Source organism: Perissodus microlepis, chromosome 5 (assembly GCF_051167445.1).
Source record: "Perissodus microlepis isolate ML-2025 ecotype Zambia chromosome 5, ASM5116744v1, whole genome shotgun sequence".
Taxonomy (NCBI): domain Eukaryota; kingdom Metazoa; phylum Chordata; class Actinopteri; order Cichliformes; family Cichlidae; genus Perissodus; species Perissodus microlepis.
This window is the reverse complement of record NC_140465.1, coordinates 21,650,882-21,673,584: the sequence shown is the minus strand read 5'-3', so window position 1 is coordinate 21,673,584 and position 22,703 is coordinate 21,650,882. Positions and strand designations below refer to the sequence as shown.

The 22,703-nt window shown below is 39.7% G+C and overlaps 1 protein-coding gene across 2 annotated transcripts in view; it reads right to left on the bottom strand.

Moving 5' to 3' along the window:
* Nucleotides 1–22,703, bottom strand: part of kaznb (kazrin, periplakin interacting protein b) — a 151,335-nt gene that overhangs the window by 116,800 nt on the left and 11,832 nt on the right. For both annotated transcript variants that reach the window (XM_084928763.1, XM_084928764.1), the window contains exon 3: nucleotides 2,069–2,226. In XM_084928763.1, the coding sequence (XP_084784889.1) occupies nucleotides 2,069–2,226 (158 nt within the window). The remainder of the gene's footprint in view (nucleotides 1–2,068; nucleotides 2,227–22,703) is intronic.

The window sequence follows — 22,703 nt, the reverse complement described above, 5'->3', positions numbered from 1 at the left end:
AGCAGAGCAGAGAGAGGATGAAACTTTTAAAAGGAAATTATGCCACATCGCATATTTCGCTTTAGCCTAAAGACTTAGTGCAACTCTAAAGAAGAAGAAGCCAAAAAAGAGGATTAAGAAGAAAAAAACACTCCCTGGTTCGACTGTACATTGTTCACAGCATTGCTGAGGTTGGCAAAGTTTTCACAGCGTTGGCCTGGTTGTGCTAAGGGCAAGGGCGAGGATGAAAAGGCTCTGCAGTCACCCTGAACGGATTTCACACTAACATGTCAGAAACAGAGGCGCGTTTCTTTTTGACGAGAACATATGCAGGTATGAAAGAGTGAGAGGAAAAATTTTATTAATCTAAACCTGCAAACTAAAGTGAAATCTTTGAAATATTTTTTTTTTTAAACAGAGAGGTCATGAATGTTTAATTTCAATATATAAAACTAATGATAATTCCTCAGTTGAGGAAACGTTAATTTATTTATTGGTTGCTATAAAAATTGTAAAGGTTAATACTATAATTCTCTGCCTAGATTTAAAAAATAACAAAACTTCTACAAGAAGCTGAAAGACATTAAAAGCTCTGACATCATAACTTTAACAATTGTCACGTGACCAAGTATTGGTGTTTCTGACTCTCTAATTATATTATTTGACTATTGTTGTTCATAGTTTTGGTTTTCTGTAGTTCCTAGTGATTGTAGTCTTTCCTCCCTTAGTAGTTACCTTAGCCTGTGTTTAGTCTCTGTTCCTATGTCCACTCTATTCTTTTCCTGTATCCCACGTTTCATGTCTACTCACCCTTGTTCCCCATCTATGTCCCCCAGGTCTCCCCAGTTGTTGTGTTATGCTTGTATGTCCTGAGTCTGAGTTTCAGTCTATTTGTTTCCTGTTTTATTTTGATAGTCCTTATCCAACGTCAGTGTATCTAGTTTTGCCTGCCCTCGTCTCATTATGTCTGATTTGTCCCAGCTGTGTTTCGACCTGTTCCCCGTCTGCTTATATTCCTGCCTGTGTATTATAGTTCTCAGTCTTCCCCTGCTTGTTGTCGTGTCGTACACCCTCTTTGTAATGTGTTTTCTCCTCTCGTGTTCCTGAGAATATTCTAGCTCCCAGTCCTGGTTTGTTTCTTTGCTCGAGTTTCTTAGTCTCTAGGTTCCAGTGCCCAGTTTAGTTTCGAGTTTTGCGATTGAGGTTTTGGTTTGTTTTTGTGAAAGTCTATTTCCTATAAAGAGTTTTTCCCACCAATAAAGCTGCGCTTTAAGTGTAACTTTCAGTTTCTGAGTCCTGTGTTTGGGTCCTTCATCTTGGCTGCCACACAGCACTCGACATGACAAGAATGTCCTGTTGACAGTTTCCTTGAAACTTTGTTTTTGAGGTCAGATGTTTGAAAAGGTAAGGATTATACAGGGGTAGTTTAGAGTATGAGAGCGGTTTTGTATATATATAGAAAAAATATTTAATTTTCTTCCACAAACTATGATATTTTAAGAATGTTAATTTCTGAAAAACAGCTCGGCAACACCCTGAAATCGTTCTGGTGAACACATAATAAAAAATTGGAAAGGGTGCTTAATTTTGATGCTTAGTTTTCTGTTATTATGAAGGAAATTCTATTGCCAATGTTTTATGGATATTAATATTCTGACCCCGGCCACTTTGATATGGTACACCTTGCTAATACCAGGCTGTACCTCCTTTTACCATCAAAACCACCCTAAATCTTCATAGCATAGAGTTAACAGTATGCTGGACACATTCCTCAGAGATTGTACCTCGCAAAGTGTATCTATGGGTATGACAATAATAAAAACTTTATTCATTCAGCCATTCATCTGTCTGCCCTGTGGAACCTGAAATCCTGCTGAACCTCACCACACTGAGCAGGTAAACGTCCGCATGAGACGGTTTTGGTTTGTGAAAAGAAAAGTGACTCACTGTTACCTGTAACCAGTTATCTGTCCCAGCAGTGTTATCTTTCCACAGCACTGAAGAATAATTGTAGTTTCTTTTGAGGATTTTGATCGGACAGGTGTCCACTAAGGATGTGTTTGACTTTAAGAGAAGAAGGAAATTGTACCTGAGCATCCATGAGCAAGTGTCTCATCAGAGTCATAGACTTCCTCAAGGTATCCCTCTCTCCCGGCATGAAGGCCTCATCCTCATCAGTCAGGCTACAAGGTCGAGTGACCATGAACTGAGCAATCTGGTCATTCAGGCTGTTCAGAGACTGGACAGCTGCAAAAGAAGTTTAAAACAAATGTTGAAAATTCATACCACATGAAAACATTACAAACGTTTTTTTCTACTCCTCTCATGTAGGGCAAGAATCTCCTGAGTGTCTCGACAAGCTTGTTTGCATGCTCTCTCTCTCTAGTGGGATTTTCTGGATCAGACGTGTGTGATCTGAGACACTTCCTTCATCTATACGGCCCTGGCTCTACTGTTCTCTTCAGAATAATCCCTCTTTTGGAGTAAAGGGGCATCATTAGGCTAAATCCATAACCAAGACAGAGACTCACATAGAGCCCATTACATAATCCATTCACCAGGGTTTTGTCAATTAGAAACAATGGCAATACAGCAGTTGCTTCACAGAGCTCTTTGGTCAGACCCTGTGGGTGGTAATAAAGAAAAGTATGATGAACACTGACGTTTCACTGAGACGGCCGTGTAAATTTAAGGCCAGCTGAGTGATAGATTACTTTTTCAGATGAACACTAGAAAGGGGAACCATTGCTGTACAAGTCTCCCTCCTCAGACTGTTATTAAGCAGTTATTTATGTATCTGTTGTTTATATTTTACAGACTCATACTCGTTGATCAAACCAAGAATTTTATTTAAAATTGTAGCCATTTCTATGCTCTTCAGATGATGATGATGATGGTGTCTTTTTATGTCTTCTCCTGTCTAGTCTTGTCTTTGTGTTAAGTCTGCGTTTTATTTTGTTTTTTATGTGTTCTGTTTGTTTGGTTCCTGTTTTATTTTGACATTCTCCGATCTCGTGTGTGCTATGGTCAGTTTTGCTTCTGCTCTTTGTTGTGTTGTCCTTTATGCTGTGCTTCTGTTTCTTCCATAGTGCCAAGTAAGTTCCTCGGCCTTGCCTTCTCTGTGTTTGTTGCATTTTGTAAAGCTGTTTTCAGTTTCCAAGTCATTTTGGGTCCAACTAATTTCTGCAACACAACCAACCTTGAAAGAAACACCCTTAAACCATGTTTTGAGTGTTGATGTTGCATCGTTTGTCCACCAGAGGGACCCTGCAAATTTCCTGTTGGCAGCAAGTGTTTGGAACAGGACAAACAACAACCAGCTGATCTCAACAGAACAAGCAGCTGTATACAAAAAATATTTTTTGTGATAAATGAGATAATTTTTAACATGTATTGTTATATTATATCAATAAGTACTGACTCATAAATAAAAGCACATAACAAATGTTAACCTGTTTATCCTTCATGTGTCTGAAAAAAAAAATTGTCCAACATATTTTTAAATCACAAATATTGGTAATGAAAAACCCTATATGGGCTGGGCAGTGCTTAGAGGAATATGACTGTTAGTCTGTCTGATCAACTTAATCTTGTATATTAAATTTATGAATATCAGAAAAAAGGAAAATGGTAAGCTTTGATTAACTAAAATCAGCATTTAGCTCTATTTCTTGATTACCTACATCAGGTTTGTCGAACTCCAGGCCTCGAGGGCCGGTGTCCTGCAGGTTTTAGATCTCACCCTGGGTCAACACACCTGAATCAAATGATTAGTTCATTACCAGGCCTCTGGAGAAATACAAGACATGTTGAGGAGGTCATTTAGCCATTTAAATCAGCTGTGTTGGATCAAGGACACATCTAAAACCTGCAGGACACCGGCCCTTGAGGCCTGGAGTTCGACACCTGTGACCTACATGGTCAAAGACTACATCATTTTCTTCCTGTTTTTTTTTCTTATGCTTCTCACCGTTCTTCAGTGAACCGGTTCAGTTCTGGTATTTGACTATGATTGACAAACAAAAAAGCTGCCAGAAATTCTGATTTACATTTTATGACATTTTATCAACAAGACAATTAATCACTTGATTGCATGATAATCAAAATAATCACAACTTTCAGGCCTAATTGTAATTTTCTGTCAGTGAACCAAAAGAATAATCAACAAATGAGTTTTTACACACTGCGTAGAAATGTGAAACCATCGGGACTCCGAGTCGAGCATCGCTTTCTCTCTCATCCACACACCACTGAGCAGGCTAAGAGGTCAATCTGGGCAAGACTGACAGAGCGACTGATGACAGTCAAGGTCGACTTTTCAACAGAACTATCAAAGATTTATAGCCACACCTTGCAGCCTTCTCTTGAACCGTGGAAGCATAGCAAAGAGAGGCATGTTTACGAGCACACAGCAACCCTGCAGGCAACGTGGCGTACATCAAATGAGAGCGGGATGTGTGGGTGCAGGGGAGAAATAAAATGTTTATGGCAGAGGTTGATGACTGGATTCTAATTTCACATTCAACATTTACCAGGTGTACCTCTCTGCCCCAAAGATGGCCAAACACGCTGGGTAATGGCATGCTGCTGCTGAAAATGACACGCTGTCAAAATGGGATGCGGACACACCCGCTTCCCCTCTCTACTCCGCTTTCAATTTTTATTCAGCACATTCTAGCGCACACTGTGATAGATGATGGAGAAGACAGGTGGTTTTCTACGTTACTTTGATGAGACTGAATACGTCAACATACCACATCTTATTTGAAATGCCACAGGTTTTGGCCAAAGGCATAAAGAAACAGAAATATATTAACAAAAAACCCCACCAAGAAATATTGAATTTGAGATTTGTTCAGCCATTTGTAATAACTTATTGCCTCTCCCTTGTGAAATTACAAACGGCTGAATCTCATCTCCAGGCTGCTGACACCCTTGATCAATGCTTCTGACAGTGTTTCAGCTCTGAGATGTACCTCTGAAAGTCTCTAACACTTTCACCTTTAATATTCTTATTGAAGCAAACCAGACAAGGCAGCAGCATATACACAAGAGCGCACCCCAGTCCTCTGCCAAGAATATGTAAGCGAGTCAATGGCAAGCCCTGTTTTCACATTGCTGATTGGATTCAATAGCAAGTGTAAGTATTCAGCATGGCCAGGCGAAGCCGAGCGTTTGTGAATATTTAAATAATGCAAAAAAGATGTCTGAAGAGGAATCTTAATGACAAAAAAAAAAATCAGATTTTATTAAGAAATGTCAATTTCTATTAACAGTCTGGGCTCAAAGAACACATTTTTGTCCTTGTTTAGCACTTTTCCACTTGTCTTTGTTGGTAAATTAAAAGAAATGTTGGGATGCTCCGTCAAATCTAAATAAAAATAAAATGAGATGATTTGCAAATCTCATAAAACCATTTGAAATTCACACCAGATCATAGAAAACACGTCAAATGTTTAAATGGAGAAAATGTACGATACAGGAGGAAAATGGAACAGGGCCATGTTTACCAGTCTGTAGCATCTCATCTTCTTTTAACAACAGTCTGTTAACATCTGTGAACTGAGGAGAGCAGCTGTTGGACTTTGGGGAGAGTAATGTTGTCCCATTATTCTTCATTTCACGATAGGCCAAATGCTTTCAGGTGGTTACGGGACTGGAGTGCAGGCAGACCAGTTCAGCATCTAGACTGTGTTATTGCAGGGTCTTGCATATTTCAGCAACATTGTGTTGTTGAAATATGCAAGACCTTTCCTGTAATGGAGACCAGGGTTCCATCACCTCATTTGCATTGTTAGTAATTAATTGATTGGGAATTTAAAAAAAAAAAAAGTATAATAAAGAAAACACACATTAGTTCTTATGAATTCTTTATTAGGTTTATTTAATGTAGGATTAAATTGACAGCTTGTAAAGGTGAAGAGACAAGGGGACTGGCCATCCTACCTGTGTCAGAAAAGAGCCAAAGTTAGAGCTGCTTACATTTAATTATTTGTCAGTAACCTAAGCCTCTTGCAGGATGTGGAGCAAAAGAATGAAAGCAGCTCAATTACCTGCTTAAGAGCTCCTGGAGCAGACCAGTGTGCCAGGTTAGGGGAGTATGGTTAAGAAGGGTTTTAATTTAGATAGTAACATGAGCCTTCTTTAATAAAGTGCCGGTCCATGGATATATTTTATTCCAGTCTCGCGTCATATTATTGGAGGTAACCTATAACTGCCGGCCAAAACTGACATTTCCCAAAAAGAGACCTGGATGGCAGCATGTGTTTCTCTGAAACCTGTTTATACCTTTCAGTATTGACAGTTCCTTTCCAGATGTGTAGGGTGCAGTTTTGGCAATTTTATTCATTAACATACCCCTTATCATCAGGAGACATGCAGTCTTTTGATCTGAGAGCTAATAACAAGCTGTGTCCTCTCTAGTCTGGAGGACACAGGGTCCAAGTTTTCCAGACCTCCTTCTTCCTAGCGGTTTATATCCCGCAATGCAGGGTCCACTATTTTGCATGCCTTCCTCCACTTCTTTCTATCCAGGGCGTCTTCTGGTGTAACACTCGGTCCATCCAGCGCTTTTTTGGTCTTCCTCGTGGTCTGTTTCCACCCATTTCTAATCGCTGGGCTGTCTTTGCGATGGAGTTCTTATCACTACAGACAACATCGGTCAAGTCGTGTGAGACCCAGAGGCCACCTCAGCATCTTCATCTCCGTGGTGTGAAGGGCTTGTTCATGTTTGGTCTTCGCTGGCCAGCACTCTGACCCGTAGAGTGCCACTGCGCGCACGATCGACTTAAGATAGATTGGCATTCTCTTGTCGCATAAGACTCCACTGACCTGACGCCACTTCATCCATGCTGTGTTGACACGGAGTCTGGCATCTGGTAGTTTCGCAGTCCGAGGTGACAAGGGACCCGAGGTACTTGAATTGGGCAACTTTAGTCAGCGGCTTGCCGTTGATAGTGATGGTACTGTTGGTCTGGGGGCCACATTCAAGGTACCCAGTCTTCTTGATGTTCAGGCGCATGCCGCTTTCGGAGAGCCGGTCTTTTCATGCTTGTGTTTGGGTTTGCAGGGTTAGGCAGTTTTCTGTTTCTGATAGGCACACATCATCTGCATACAGGAGGCTCCATGGATGTGGTGATTGCAGATCAGCCATCGCGGTGTGAAGAGGGTGAACAGCAGGGGCGAGAGGGCCGAGCTCTGGTGGATGCCAACAGGAAGACTGGTGATGTTCCCGCTGAACATCGGAGTCCATTTCACATAAGCTTCCGGGGCACCATGAGTTTGTAGTGATCGCCAAATCAGCTCGTGGGGGACCCAATCGAATGCCTTTTCCAGATCCTGTAATTATTTACTTTTTAGCATCAGTTACTTTTCCAGCCTTTTGCTGGGAAGTGTTGCTGCCATCAAATTCCAAATAAATTTTTCATGAAATGGAAAAATATCTTAGTTTAAACATTTGATATGTTTTCTAAATTCTATTATGGATCTGTTTTAATTACATTTTACACAGTGTCCTAACTTAAAGGTTGTAATATCAAAATTATTAGGCAAAATTCTAGTATTTTCCCAAGTATTAATTGCTGTTTATTTTATTAATCCCAATTTTTTTCCCTGTTTCTTCTCATTTTTTATATTTTTTGGTTCATTTTTATTTTTTAATTTCTATTTTCTTAAATGTCTTCTGTTTCCACATGCAGATGATATGCTGTCATTTAATAAATGTCATAAGATTAACATTTTGCCTATAGGGTAAGAAAAATCGAGTGCAAAGATTGATCACACATGCCTTTCTCCCACTCCACCAGTGATAGGGGCCTACAGAGGTAATGAGATATATCGCGCAGGTCCACATCAGCATTTTGCTTGTTTGTCTGCAATGATATGTAAATAAGTGAAGGCACTATTTAAAAAACAGAAAAAGCATGTGTGAAACACAGTCTTTCATTTCAGTCTTTCTGGTGTATTTTATGGTTAAAAACTTTATGAAACACTTTGGAAAACTCAGTGCATTTGCATGATTGGGTTATTTATTTCTGATTGAAAAATATTCAGATACAATCATTTAAATCAGAAGGATATTGTATATTTTGCGACGCACACTCTCACATGCAGGTGGCCCAGCGCTGCTGGTGACTGTGAGATGTGGACAGCTCATTACAATCTTTGTAGCCACCCACGGGAGCAAAAACAACATCAACAATGAACTCTAATGAGGTATGTTGGTGTTTTGTCAGCCGCTACAGTCTTTGTGAAAGGAGAATATAATATGCATATGAAAAAAAAAGAAACAGTCATAAAATGATGTCCCCACTCTGGGGAAAAAACCCAGTGCTGTTTCTCTGTAAATCACAAAATATGAAAAGAGAGTTTCTATAATGCAGATATCTACAGGAAAATGTATTCAAATGAGTTCAGTCAGCTGTCCCACCAGGAACAGTGATGAAAAAATATGAAAACAACCCTTTTGCTTCTGCTTGCTTTGGAGACCACTGGTTACCAGTCGGGCAGCCTCTGCCAAGACAATTTGAGGAAGCTCCAAAAAATGTCACATTTCGATCCCAAAAGGCCCGAATCAGATGAAAGGAAGTCTGTAGGAATCCAAGTCAATCCCAAGTGAGCGCGCTCAGCTGCAATTCAATTACACCAATGCCAGATAAATACACAACACAATCTTGCTGAGGGACAAAAGCCTGCATTGAACACAGACCCAGGGAATAGCAGTATCTCCCGCAGTCAGGATGAGAGCTAGCAAATTTAAAAAAACATATTACTGTGAAGTTAACTGTTAATTTGGACAGATCAATTATAGTGCACAAAAGTTTGCTTTGCATACAAATAACTGAACCCCTGTCTGTATCTAGCCTGTAATTTTCTTGCCTCACTGTACTGCATTACTATCCAGTTTCCCCGCTGACTGTGCAATATAATACCCCAGAGAAACTGGACACGTTTTCCCCAAAGGAAAACTCCAAAGACAAAGATAAGGATACAGCGTCTCTCCAAATCAGGTGGTTGTGTAGCTCGATGAGAACAGCATTTATTTGTGAAAAGTTAGTGCAGTCTTGCAAAAAAAAATTGGAGGACAACCTTTGTGCTGTCTTGCAAGTCTATCCCATTGCACTTTGAAAGAAACAACAGGACCTGGTTTGTTAATTTTCTCACTGACCCCTGCCAGGACACGCTGCATCTGTGACTGAGTGCAAAGCTGGAGTGATTTTAGATGTGACGATCGTGGCTGTAACATGTTTCTTTTTTATTAATTTAATGCTGACAGTATGCAGTGTTAGCGTATACCTTCAGGATTAAGCTGGCTGAGCTATTGAATCTACAGTATGTTGGTGACACATCACTGAGAGAAGCATCCAAGGACCAAACTATACATATCCACACATGATGTGGGAGGTCTGAGGGTCCTCCCTCAACACATTTTGATTTCTTGCATTCATTTGTTGCATTCTGGTGAATTTTAACCTCGGCCACAGACCTTTTTTTTTTTTTTTTTTTTTTTGCAGCGTTTGCATGCATGTATGAGTGTCATTCACGTTCTCACACAACAGCTCAAAAAGTTTGAATGAATGCTGATCAAGCTTTGTAGGGGTGTGAAGTGGGGTCTTGTTACTTAGTTTTAGATCCACCAAGGTCTTCAAGGTCAGCTTCATGACTGTTGGTTGAAAATTGACAAATAGTCTTAGACAGTACTGTATAAAGATTTAAAATGTGTCAAATCTGACCTTAGACCTCACCTTCAAGGTCAAAGTGATAATGATGCTGTGCAGAGCTGTTTAAAAGTGGTGTTAAAGCTATTTTTCTTACTGCCACTGTTTGTATTGATGACACAGAGGCATATAGGGAACAATACATGGGGATTATAAAAATCACGTTATTCTATTATGACTTTGTTATGTACATTACACTAACAGGTTATACCAATTTAAATACATTTACATGTTCCTGAATAAGTACAAAAAATGGGAACAAAATAAACTTTTTCCACGTGATATTCATTCCTAAATATTTAAACAAATGTACTAAACAATTAAATCATGTACTATATCCACATAAATAAAAATGTCAGGTATATTAATGTTTTAACAGGCCAAATAACAAAAGTCTGCACTTTGCACTTACTGTACTTACAATATTGTTCTCTTAAAAGGAAATACTTCTCAGAGCTTCATTTATGTACAGGAAATCACAAAAATCATCCACAGGGCAGCAGAAAAACATGAATTGAAATATGATGCAGCGAGACTCTCAGGCATTCTGGATTGATTACGAATCATTTAACATCATCCCTGAGTAAACACAGATATACAGTCACAAATTACTTTTCTATCCTCTGTCGTGTTTCGTTGGTTCCAAGTGTCGGAGCGAGAGGGCTAAGACTACTTTTGTGTGTTTTGTTTGAGGAAACTGACCTGCTTGAATGTCCGCGTGTTACCTGTTTTTGCTCACATAAGGAGTTTTGGAAGGAACACATGTCCCGTGCATCCCCACTGAAATTTACACCTGCACATCACCAACAGGTACATTATATTCATTCATCCACAGTTTCTCTCATTACTGCAGGAGGAGCAACTGCAGCTGTGCTCACAGCCAGCAGCTGGATACCATCTGAGATCAGCCTTTTAATGTGGGTAATAGGTACTAAATGCACCATGTAAACTGTCATATCATCTCTCCTTTACAGATACCTGCTTATCTATATTTTAACTGCACTAGACCAACACACCAGATGTTCATTTAGGCTAAACGTAAAATTAACCATATCATTTTAATTCCAAAGTCTGAGTATTAACTTGAGTGGGTTGAGAACTGTGCAGGACATTTAATCCAAACCTTTGTGTTTGAAAGTAATTCTTCACTAGATACACATGAATTCAAACAAGAGCATCATATTTAATATTTTACAGAAAATCCTTTTACCTTCAGACACTTCAGCTCTTTGATGTCATGATGTTTTTCTGCCTTTGCTCTTTTTTTCAGCTAGTAGGACGCAGCTCAGTTGGCCTGAGATGAAATGATTGACTCAGCCAGTCAAAGATATGGCAACTCTTCACCCTGAAAAGCACTTTGGCTGCTTTGCCCTTATGTTAAAGATGATTTTCCTGCTACATTTTGATGCCTTCATCATGAGCTTTTTTCATTTGATTCAGTTGTTTCCTTGTTTTTTGTTTCAGTACACAATCAGTCATTCTTCCTCAAAACAGCTTTTTTGAGGCTTGGCATTGATTAGCACCTTGATTTGAAATATTTATTAAGAAATAATCTTTTGTTTTGTCGACTGGCAAACATTTCTATTGACAGTGCTGTGAAAAAGTATTTTCCCTCTAGATCATTAAGCAAATTTTGATAATAGACAAGGATAACCATAATAAATACAAAATGCAAATTTTTATTTTTATTTTTTTAAATACAGTTTTAAAATGATGACTTTGTGAAAAAAAGCTATCCAAACCTACTTGGCCCTATGCAGAAAAAAAATATTTGACTCATGCAGTCACTGCAGATTTTCTGGTAGGCCTGTGCTCATTGGTCCACGTGCTGACATTATTTGCTTTTTGCGCAAGCCTTTGACACACCAATGAACCGCTAACATTGAATCAACACAGAGAAACACTGGCAAACCTTTGATATCGCTGATGAGGCGAAAGCCCAATTTGAAACCTTTTAATCAAGGAACCATATATTACATTTAATACTTCAATGTCAATAAAAAGCATGTAATCCAGAGTTAGTGATCTCAAATTTTTTATGCTGGGCAGAGAATTAATTTACACTAGTTTATTTTCAGTTTTAGGGCAAGTGTCTGTCATTTTGGGCAAATTTGTGAAAATGGTAGATTTGCTATGGAGCGTCACCAGGGAAATCCCATGGGTTCTGTATTTTATTATCATTGGTTTTAGTACTATTATTATTATTATTAGTTGTTGTTGTTTTTGTTACATTCCCACAGAACTGAAACCCTAAATAATGAGGAAAAACTGTTGGATCAGGCAGAATGCCAGATGTCTCTTCCCTGTCCACGTCATGTCCCTCATTTCTGCATCTCACTCTCATCTCCACAGTTCCTGCAGCGCAGCAGTCACGTTTGGCTCGTTTAGATAGTGAGCTGCATCTAATGCAATCAGACCTGGATGAAGATAAAGAGTAAATTTAATAAGCTCCAGAAAAAAATATCGCCTTGTCTATTGTTGATATGCTGTATTCTGTTTTACTGTAGTTCAAATGCATCATATCTGGTGGTTGATGAACAAACGTATATATGTGGAAAAAAGAAGATCTGAATAGTATTTGTATTGCTAATAAGTCTCACGATGAAAGGCCTTTAGTGTTTGACACTAATAGCATAAACATCTAATAAAATTAATATAGTGTATGATCTAACAACAAGACAAGGAGTGGCAGTTCTTTGATTTGTTTACTTTTTCACAGTTAAAACTGTTAAAAAGTAGATGCACAACAAGGCTCCACCTTTGGCATCAACATCAACAACAGGGAGGCTGTAGCCCCATCACAGCAGGAGCATATCCTTTTTACCTGTTTAGGGAGAATCATGGACACCAGTTAACTTCTGATGGGCAGAACAGGCAAATAGCAAACGGTTTCCCTGATCCTGAAAAATTTTTGGAGCTGAGGATATTTGGTAAATGGACTGATTGTTATACAGCACTGTTCTACTCTACTAGAGCACTCAGAGCACTCAAAGTGCTTTTTATCTAACACATTCAGATGAAGGCATTAAAGAGCAACTTGAGGTTCAGTATCTTGCAAAAGTATACTTTGACATGCAAATGTAGCCGCCAGGAATCAAAACACCAAAGTGCTGATTATTAGTTGACCTGCTTTAGGTCCTGGGTGTGAAATCTATACCCCTCTATGATTCTGAAAGATGGATACATTCATCAACAGCCGCCTGCACAAGATCCTGCATATCCAGCAGCTAGAGAAGATCACCAGTTTTCAGTTTTCAGTTTTATTTGTCATATGCAAGTTAGCACAGGGTCAACATTGCAATGAAATGTGTTTGACGAGCAGCAGTCACTCAGCAGCATGGTACAGTAGGAGAAAATATAATAAAATATAATAAAAGAAAAGAAAATAATAAAAAAAATAGAAAAATAGTAAGGAGCAAAATATTAGGGAGACATGGTAAAAGAGAAAAGATGACTAAATATATATGTATCTATAAATATAAATATATGTACACTAGGGATTAAATAAGAAAATCTTGAAAAGAAATATGACAGGAGGGCAGATGGGATATTGCACAGGAATGAGCAGCAGAAAATTACAGTATTACACCAAAGAGGAACAAGAACAAAGCAGAAACAAATCTCCTGAGAAGAAAGTGGAGTTTTAGTAGCCACGATCTTGGGAAGTATACTAATGAAATCAGGTCTTGACTTGGAATCCACAGGGAACGAGCAACAGGAGAAAGCTCAGGAACACCACATCTCTCAGGAGAAACAAGAGATCTGGAGAAGACTGCTCAGTAGCCTATTGAAACTTGTTTCCACGGATGAAAAAAACGAAACAAAAACAAACTAGCATCCATAAGTTAAAATCTTGAGTTATTTTTTCAAAATTTAGTAACTTAGTAAATCATAATTATTTTCCCAATTTTTAAGTTATTTCCTTGGACGTTTGTATTAGGAAGTCAAATATTTGAGATACCTAACTCAAAATTCTAAAATAATAACCTGAAATTTTGACTCATGGATGGCTAAAAAAAACAAAAAATCCATGGCTGAAGCAAGCTTCCAGAGCTCGGAGGGGAGTGGGCTGGCAGGGAGAAATCAACGGCCTGTCCTCTTCATGGGGTAAAGAGGCACAGGAGACGTGACTGAGTTTTGTGCCCATGAGGTCTTTAACTCGCTTCAGCTCTTGGAGTTTGAGGAGGCTTTGGAGAGGAACTTTAAATTCGCCTCAAGGTATTCATAGCAAGCTGTGACTCAAGATGGGAAAACAGTACTTGGTTTAGTTGTTGCACAGCCAGGGAAGAACGCTGTAGGCTCAGAGTTTGTATAATCTCAGGCGGTGAATCGTCAGGCAGTTTGAGAAGCTAATGAACCTGACCATCAGGTGTTGGTGGAAGAAGCAAAGTCTACCACTACCCAGGCAGCGTTCCTGAAGGCAGTACAGACACTAGAGGCTGACTGTGATGCTGGCTCCCGTTTTCAAAAAGGGAGATTACTCGTTATAAAGTTGTCTGTGTTTGAAAACTCTGGTTTCTCTGCCTTTTTCAAGATAAAATGGTTCTGTTCATTTCACCAACGTGACCTTCAAGGTGCACCGATGTGTATTTAAGCTGAGTGTGTACACAGCCAGGATGAGGATTTGAGTGTACGATTTGCAGTAGATGTCTGTCTCTTGGCTGAGAGAAGAGTTGCCACCCCAAGAGAAGGAGTATCGAGATTGGAAAATAAGTGGAAAATGAGATGGAAAGTTGTCAACAGTAATGTGGGCATTGTACCAAATTGTTGCTGGAGAGAGAGCGGTACTATTAATTGATGAATCCTAAAAAGGGCTGCAGGTGTACATGTGAGCGTGAGTGTCTGCCTGTTTCTGTGTGAGCCGTGTGTTGCACCTCGACAACCTCTCCAGAGTGTGCCCAGCCCTTTGTCCACTGTTAGCAGGGATACTGTAGGCTCCAGAGGCCCTATGACCCTAACTGGATAAGCAGTTAAGGGACAAAGGACAGCTGAGGCTGATGGGAATGTCCTGCAATTAGTTTTGCAAGCATTTAGTCATAAATGACTCGCTACATCAGCTTTCTCTAAATAAAGGAAACACACATCACAACCTGTAAATATTAAGCTTAGAGATGTGTGCAGAGATGCAAGTGTTAATTCCCAATGCTCCCATAATTCAATCATGTACAAATCTGCAAACTGCTAATGGGGCTGCTAATGAAATAAACACATCCTCACTCAAATAGGTTCTTAATTTTCCTTTCTGCTATTCCTATCATTAAACAAGTGCAAACTGGTACAGGTAAGACAGTAAAGATCTCAAGGGCAGCCTGAAGGAAAACATCTTCACAATGAAGCCTTGAGGGTAGAAAGGTTTCCAGCGTTCCCTGTAGATTCCCCACACTGCACTAAGAAGCACAAATCCTTCCCTGGAAACTAGAAACTGGTATTTTTATAACTTAGAGTAGTTTTGTTGGTGAAATTAAGCATTCAGCTACTTCCAGAGTCTGTTTACAGATCTCCTTCAGTTTATTCTTAGCAGGGCATACTCATTAACTCCAAGACAGGCACACATAAATCAAATGACCATCAGAGTACAAAATGCCAAACACTGCAAGGAAGTGAATACTGTAATCACCTCTTAAGACTGCCTACAGTAGCTTATGAGAAATAAGAGGCTGAACTCTATTCTCCATACATGTTAAAGCAGAGTATGTGGCTAAAGGTATTAGGTTAATGAAACAATGCAGCAATGTCTTAATGTAGCATTAAAATCTGTGAGAGCTGCCTCATTTCAAGTTATACTGAATGTGTTTGGTTGAGGTGAAGGGTCTGTGCAGGAAGCACCGGTCCTTGAACCAGGACGTGGTTCATGTTTAGATGGGAAAAATGTCCTCAGTTGTTTCGATGAATTTATACAATAATCTTATTGCAATAATGCTGTCAGAAAAGAGCATTTTTTAGCAAAATAGACTGAGGAAAAAATCCAGCAATATCAAAATAGTGTAAGCAGAAGCAAGAGCAAAAATGACATTTCAGACCGGGAACCATAATATGAGTCCTGATTCCAGACTTTTTTTTTTTGGTGTGTGTGTCATTCAATCCCCACGTTGTTCTCCTCTGATTTACTGTCATGTCTCTGCTGTCTGCTCTTTAATTAAGGCATAAAAATGTCAGCATTAAGGTAGTTTTCTCAGACTTCTAAAGCTGGCTCCAAAACCACATAAGACTCAATGAAATTTAAAGGCTGAGAATCATGCAGAGTAAACTGGCCTCGAGAGTTTCCTTACAAGAGAAACGAAGACCCAAACCTGAAAATAAATCAAAAACTGGAGATACAGAGATGTCATGCTGGGCTAAACTGGGAAGATTAGTTCAGACGGCTTCTCACAGAAATCTTAAACCCTTTAGATTATAATGCAATGCCCGATTTGCATATCTGAAAAGACCAGCAACTGGCTAACAGATCAAACACGTCTGAAAACTTGGGATATTGTAAAGGCTTCAGTCCCGATCATTTGCCAGAGTATCTTCCGAAGCAGCTGTGCACTCAGGAATAGTCAGGTGAGGTAAAGAAAAAATAAAAACCTCTCCAACTCTTTAAGAAATCTGAATGCCACTGTGATAACTGCTTCTACATTTGAAGACGAGGCTCTAGTGTGGAAGCCGAAACTGCAGGAGGGATTTCTTTTTGCCCACAGCAACATTGCCACCACCTGGCGGCTTTGATGCATGCTGCAAAAAGTAGGACGAAAACCTGCCTCAGCTGTCTCACTGACAGTGACCTGTGAGCATTTTCTTTTTTCCTTATTCTTCTTGTAAAAGTGAAGTGTTTAAAAACACTCATGAGATGCTCAAACAAGGTCATGAAGTTATCCCGGCGATACAAATCCCAAACTAAAAAGCCTCAAATGTCAAATGATTCATTAAAGCCATTTTTTTTGCCTTTAATCTGCACATATTAGACTATGCATTAAGCACATATTAGAAAAAAAGGTTATCTCTGATCTCACCACTGATGCATAATGAAAATATGGTGCTTAGTTTAATTATACAGAAATATTATACAGAAACAGCTATGCTGTGGAAAAAAACGGGTAAAGGGCCCTCCGCTGACTTTTGCATAACTTTGATCAGTGTGCCACCTAGTGAGGAGTACAACAGACCAGCACTGAGCAATGTGGGTTTCTCTTTTCTTCCTTTGAGTCAAAGACTTTAGTAAAACAAACCTCAGCGGGAGTGTCAAGCCGTCGGATGAACATAAAAGCCTCAGATGGCCCTTTGATAATCTGCCTCAGGCCACCTCTTCAACACCTCATGAAACCACTCGGAGGATTGTGGCTCTCATTCAAATTCTTCCACTTGGGAACTCACACACGCGGGGGTCACACACAGGTAATTAATTTACAGATAACGAACGGTGCTCACTAAAATCTGCTAAACGGTCTCTGTTATGGTGAAGAGAACAAGTAGCTATGAGCTTATGTGTGTTCTCAAGTTGGGGGTTAAAGATGAATTGGTTTCGGCATCCTTAATAAGGCAAAAGCAGCAGAAAAAGAGAGTGAAATCTTGTATAAATAGTGTATAAATTAAAGAGCTTCTCTTATATAATACACTTTGTTGTTGCGCAGTGCACTCCAGGTGGTTCTGTGTTATGATTTATTTTATCAGTGCACCTACTTCACTGCACTGTGCCTCCTCTAGTTGTACATCGGCTGGAAACTTCATACCCAAAATCACTCAAGCACATGTCGTTTTCAGCTGTGTAGGTGGAGAAAAATGGCATAAGAGACAGTCGAGGCAGCAGCAGCGGAGGCACAGCAGCTGCAGAGAACAACAAAAGCACACTTTAAACCAATAAATCACTGCATCTGCATTGTGATTGTTGTTGGAGAAACTTTTCCCTCTTTGCAAGACAAGTCTCAGTGTGAACCTCGTCAGTAATGTTTTGGTAGCTGAAAAAGTTCCCCAGCTGTGCTGCGAGTATCACAACACAATGCGGCAGGAGCTAGAAAGACACCGCACAAAATGGACCCGGGAAAGCAAGGTGAGTCACTTTGAAACTGCTGCTTTCAGTAGAAAGTTTCCAAGCAAGAAAACAAGCTTAAGGAGAAACTTTGAAGATGCAACTGGCAGACAGAAGAGAAGAAACTCTTGCATCGGCTGAGATATGGAGGGGAAATCGGGATCCTCTCGTCTTTTTACAGTCGGGGTAAACATTGCTTGTTAGTGCAGACCTGTGAGAGCTCAAACATGACATTTCAAAATCCAAAGCTGCACGCAGGAGTACTTTCAAAAAACCGGAGCTACAGGCAGCACCAGTGACAAGGCTGCCTCCAATTAGGACTGTTTGTGAGAAAGTGTCTGAACCTGTCTCGCAGGGCAGATGAAAGTGGGTCAGAGCCACATATCTTTGTGGCGCTGCACAATGGCAGGTAGCACACACAACTCACCAACTTGAAGTACGACAGATGGGGATTAAATATCTGAACTCGGAATTTGCTCTTACGTGGGGGTGACAGTTCTGAATCCATTATCGGTATCAGCCACTTTGATGCTCAAAATTCAATTTCAAAACAGGTTTCTATTAGGAGATGAGCCACTCTGACTGTAGACTGCAGGTAATACTGCTATCATTCATTAACGCGTTTCGGCGCACGTAAACAACTCGGAGAGTTCAAAGGCACATAAGCTCAACATTTTTACCAAGTTAGACATTCCTGTGTGGGGAAAACTGTTGCCAGCACATCTCGTGGGCTTTTTCACTTCCCTCTCACATCAAAAAACGTGTACGTTCTGCATATTCACATGGCTGCTACTCGTGAGCTTGGAGAGGAGAGAGCTGAGCGCTGTTTAATGATGCTGAGCATGTCTCTTCAAGTGCACGTCTGTGGAGGACAGCTTTGACCGAAATGACATCAGAATTGTGGTGCAGAAAGCATTTGACATAATTGCCGATCCATAACTAGGAGGAAGCCTCTGATTTCTAATATGTGTTCAGCATCTCTGATCTTGCCTCTGTCCATATGTTTGGTAGCAAGAAGAGGGACAAAGTAAGTGGTTTATACAAACTGATCTTAAGAGACTGTCCTATAAAGGTCACGTTAGGTTGCATTTTTGCATTTGCAAGTCCTGTTTTAAGATATCACTGCAGTGTTCATTGTCTTTGGTTTACATGTGCAGTTTTAGTTTTCTAGACATACTAGTACTGTGTAAACGTCTTGAGTCACCCCTCATTTCTTTATATTTTCCTTTCAAAGACCCAGACACTCTTGTAGGTTTCTAAAGTGGTCTTAAGGAACAGTTCTCCATCCTTTCTGAAGGTCTTTCAGAGTTTTTCTTTGGACATTGGCTACTTTTTCACTCATTTTCAGTCCAGTACTTGTACCTGACTGTTTTCTGAATAATTTTTTTGTTTGTTTAGCCACTTGACACTGACCTATGAATCATTCAAGCATAAAAAAGGCACCTAACTCAAGGTATGAGCCAGTATTGTGTCTACGTATAATTTTAATTTTAATTGTAATTTTGCACCAAAAAGGTGATTCCAAAGAGTTAATACTTGGCATATCTTTCCAACGTGTGCAATGTGTCGTTAAACATTTTGGTGAAACAGAACAAGAGCACAAAAGAAGATGTGGCAAAGCTGAAAAACTATCTGCAGCACATGAACAGTATCTGAAAGAAACGGGGAAAAAATCCAGGGAAGACCTGATGAAGGATCTGAGAGTTGCATCTGGCAGTGGATCCATCTAGCGTTCACTGAAGCTTCATCAGACATGATCTCAGTTTAAGGGCGGCTGTCAAGAAGCCATTCTTAAGGAAGGAAAACAGGGCTGAGGTACGCCCCATTACACAAGAACTCAACTGAAAGTCTGTGGCAACGGGTCTTATGGAGTGATGATAGTAGTTTTTTTCAAATAGTTTTTTCATAGCATGAACACAGGAGGTACAACAGTGAGTTGTCAGCCAGTAGTGTTGCAGATCTTTAAAAACTGATGGACCTATGAATGCAGAAAGGTACCATCAGTTTTAATACCATCTGGAAAGTGTCTGATTGGCAAGAGCTTCATTTTTCATCATGACAATATCCCAAATTCACTGCCAATGCAGTAAAAGCATACCTGGACATAAAAACACAAAATCGAATACTATCAGTCATGAATCGGCCTCACCAGAGCCCTGACTTCAACATAACTGAAGAAGAGCGGGATCATCCAAAAAGCATTCCAAAGAAGAACACTGTGCCTAATTCCTATTATTCCAGCTAAATAAGAAGGGTGATATGAATAAATATCTCAGAATTAAGAAAAAGTGCTATCAAGAATTGAACGCCAAAGCTGCAACTACTAATCAAATAAGTAATTAGCCTATTGACAGCCTAACGTTCACATCTGAAATGGCTATAAAAGTCACGGGATTGATTTTTGGTGGCTAACAAAGGTCAAAGGTGAAGCCTGTGGAGTGGTGTTATTTTCCCCACTGGATGTCACAGTGGTGAGGAGTCACAGATGCACTGTGATACCACAAATGTTTACATGATCACACATAATTTTTTTAATTTTTACCAGTGTTTTTTGAATGATTTACCTTCACTTCTCTGCTTCAATCTGAGAAAGATACAAGTTAGAACGGACAGCTCTGCAGACTCATGCAGAAATCACCCAGGACCTTTATAAGAAGATTACGTGTCTTACGTGGCCAGCTAATGTAGCACAGGCCACATGTGTGACTCTCACAGACATTAAGACATATTATCCAGGGGCATGTGTAGAAAGCAGGCACTGAGCCTGATATCACTGTGGTGTGCTATTCGACAAACATACACACACTCTTCATTTCACAGCCGTCATGTAAACTCTGTCCCACAGTGTAATGGTGTTTCACAATGAGAGCTGCTTATCGCGAGCTCTGGAAAAGTGAACCCGACTCCTTTCTTTGAGCCACACTTTGTAGACATCTTAAGAAACTGTTGGCATTGAAAATGCTGCTCCTTCCTAAATTGGTGGCAAATCACATGTACAGTGGAGCGTCTCAGCTCAGGAGAATATCGGATTAACAAGGCGTAGGCTCCAATGGTTCTTCTCATTAGTGTTCACAGTGTCAAAACATCACTGAACCCTCTGAAAGTTACCAAAAGGTGCTACTTTTTCTCAGCGGTGACGACAGAAACTAAAGCCTCTTTTTAGTAGAGAAAAGCTTCCAGATGTTGCATGTTTTAAATTTCTGATCACATGCCGGGAGCGAATCCAGTGAAAACTGTCTTTAGCACAGATATACATGCAGTATGCAGTGTCACTCCCATCCTTTAATGGCGTGCCCTGCATGTTAAAGAGAGGAACCCGGGAGAATCGGCTATATTTCATCACCACAGGAGCGCCTGCACTAACTAGTGATGCATATTTATACAGACTCAGAGCACACCAGATTCTTCTTTTGGCCGACGGTGCTGTGAGTGCCGAGGAGTGGGAAGCCTAAATGGAAAAGGGTAGTATTTGCTGAGACGACCCCTGCCTGAACTCGCAACCTTTTCTTCTGCATACTGTGTATTTGTATGTAAAGGTGGGTGGATCGCTCCATATATTGATAATATTGATACAAATGCTGGTAATGGTATCAATAATAGGATCAATGCCTGGTTTCTAGCATCTAAGTTCAGTATATAACCCACTTATTTATTTTTATTTTATATTATTTTAGGAAATGTACACTATGAAAAATACCTTAACATTTTTGTGTTAATTGTCACGTTTTTTTTTATTTTTAGCCTATAACACATTTAAACAACACAAGCTGACCCAAAGTGCTTTAGAGACAGCCACGTCTACACTAAAGTTATCCAAAATACCAAGTTTCAAAATACATGAAAAACTGAAAGGTGTGTTTTTATTGTGTTAAATCATTATTGTTAAGTAAAAAGCACAATTGCAAATTGATGGTGGTGATGTCATGAATCATGACACGCTGGTCTCTCCTACATAAGCTGCCGTTATAGGTTAAAAGTATCAGTACTGGTAACGGTAACAATGACCCTGTATTTACTTACCATACCATACCAGCTTTATTTATAAAGCACTTTAACATGAAACCAGGGTTCACAAAGTGCTGTACATATACAAATAGCCTAAGCAAAGTAAAATAAAATAAAATATTATAAAATAAGATAAGCATAAGCCAAATAAAATAAAATAAAACATGTTAAAAAAAATTGAGTCAACCCCTTAAAGAGTGCTAAAGGCTTCAGCAAATAAATATGTTTTAAGAAGAGTTTTAAACTCAGAAAGAGATAAGCCCTGCCTAACGTGCAAGGACAGATCATTTCACAACTTTGGAGCAGCTACAGCAAAAGCACGATCACCTCTAAATTTATACTTAGTTTAGTACTTCGTATCATTAGATGCCAAAATAGACCACAGCAGTAATTGTAGGTCCCTTGGGGGATTTATCAGGGCTCATCATAATTGCTTATGTCATGCATCAAATTTGCATTTCTTAGGTTTCTCACACACATTTCCACTCATGCACATCCTATGCCGCTGATCTTACTGATTTGCGCACATCATTAGTTTTGTATGTAAGTTTGCTTCATAAATTAAGCTGCTGAACAGTGTGCTCACCCTTTTGTTGTTGCCTTGTGACATTACTATCTTTCCGAGCTGTATCATAAATTATGAAACATTTCCAGCTGGGTTTTTATATCTGTCAAAGTGGCACTTTTCTTAATCTACACCCCCCTTTTTTGTTTTGTTTTTTCCTTTTTGAAATACATACTTCTATATACTTATAAGTTTTCCATGTGAACATTGTGCTGTAGCTGCTGTGCCACTGTGTCTCCTTCTCTTTCTGTTTCGTTGTCTTCCCTGTGGTGGATTATGACAAGATTATGAAACGAACACTGATGCTTTGGGAAGCAGCTCAGTGTTTGTGTAACTAAGGAGGAGAGGGGAAAAGAGGCCAGATGTAGTGGTTGTGCTGAGGCAGATATGCACATTCAGCACTCAGGCAGAGAGCTCAATGATGCAGAAACCA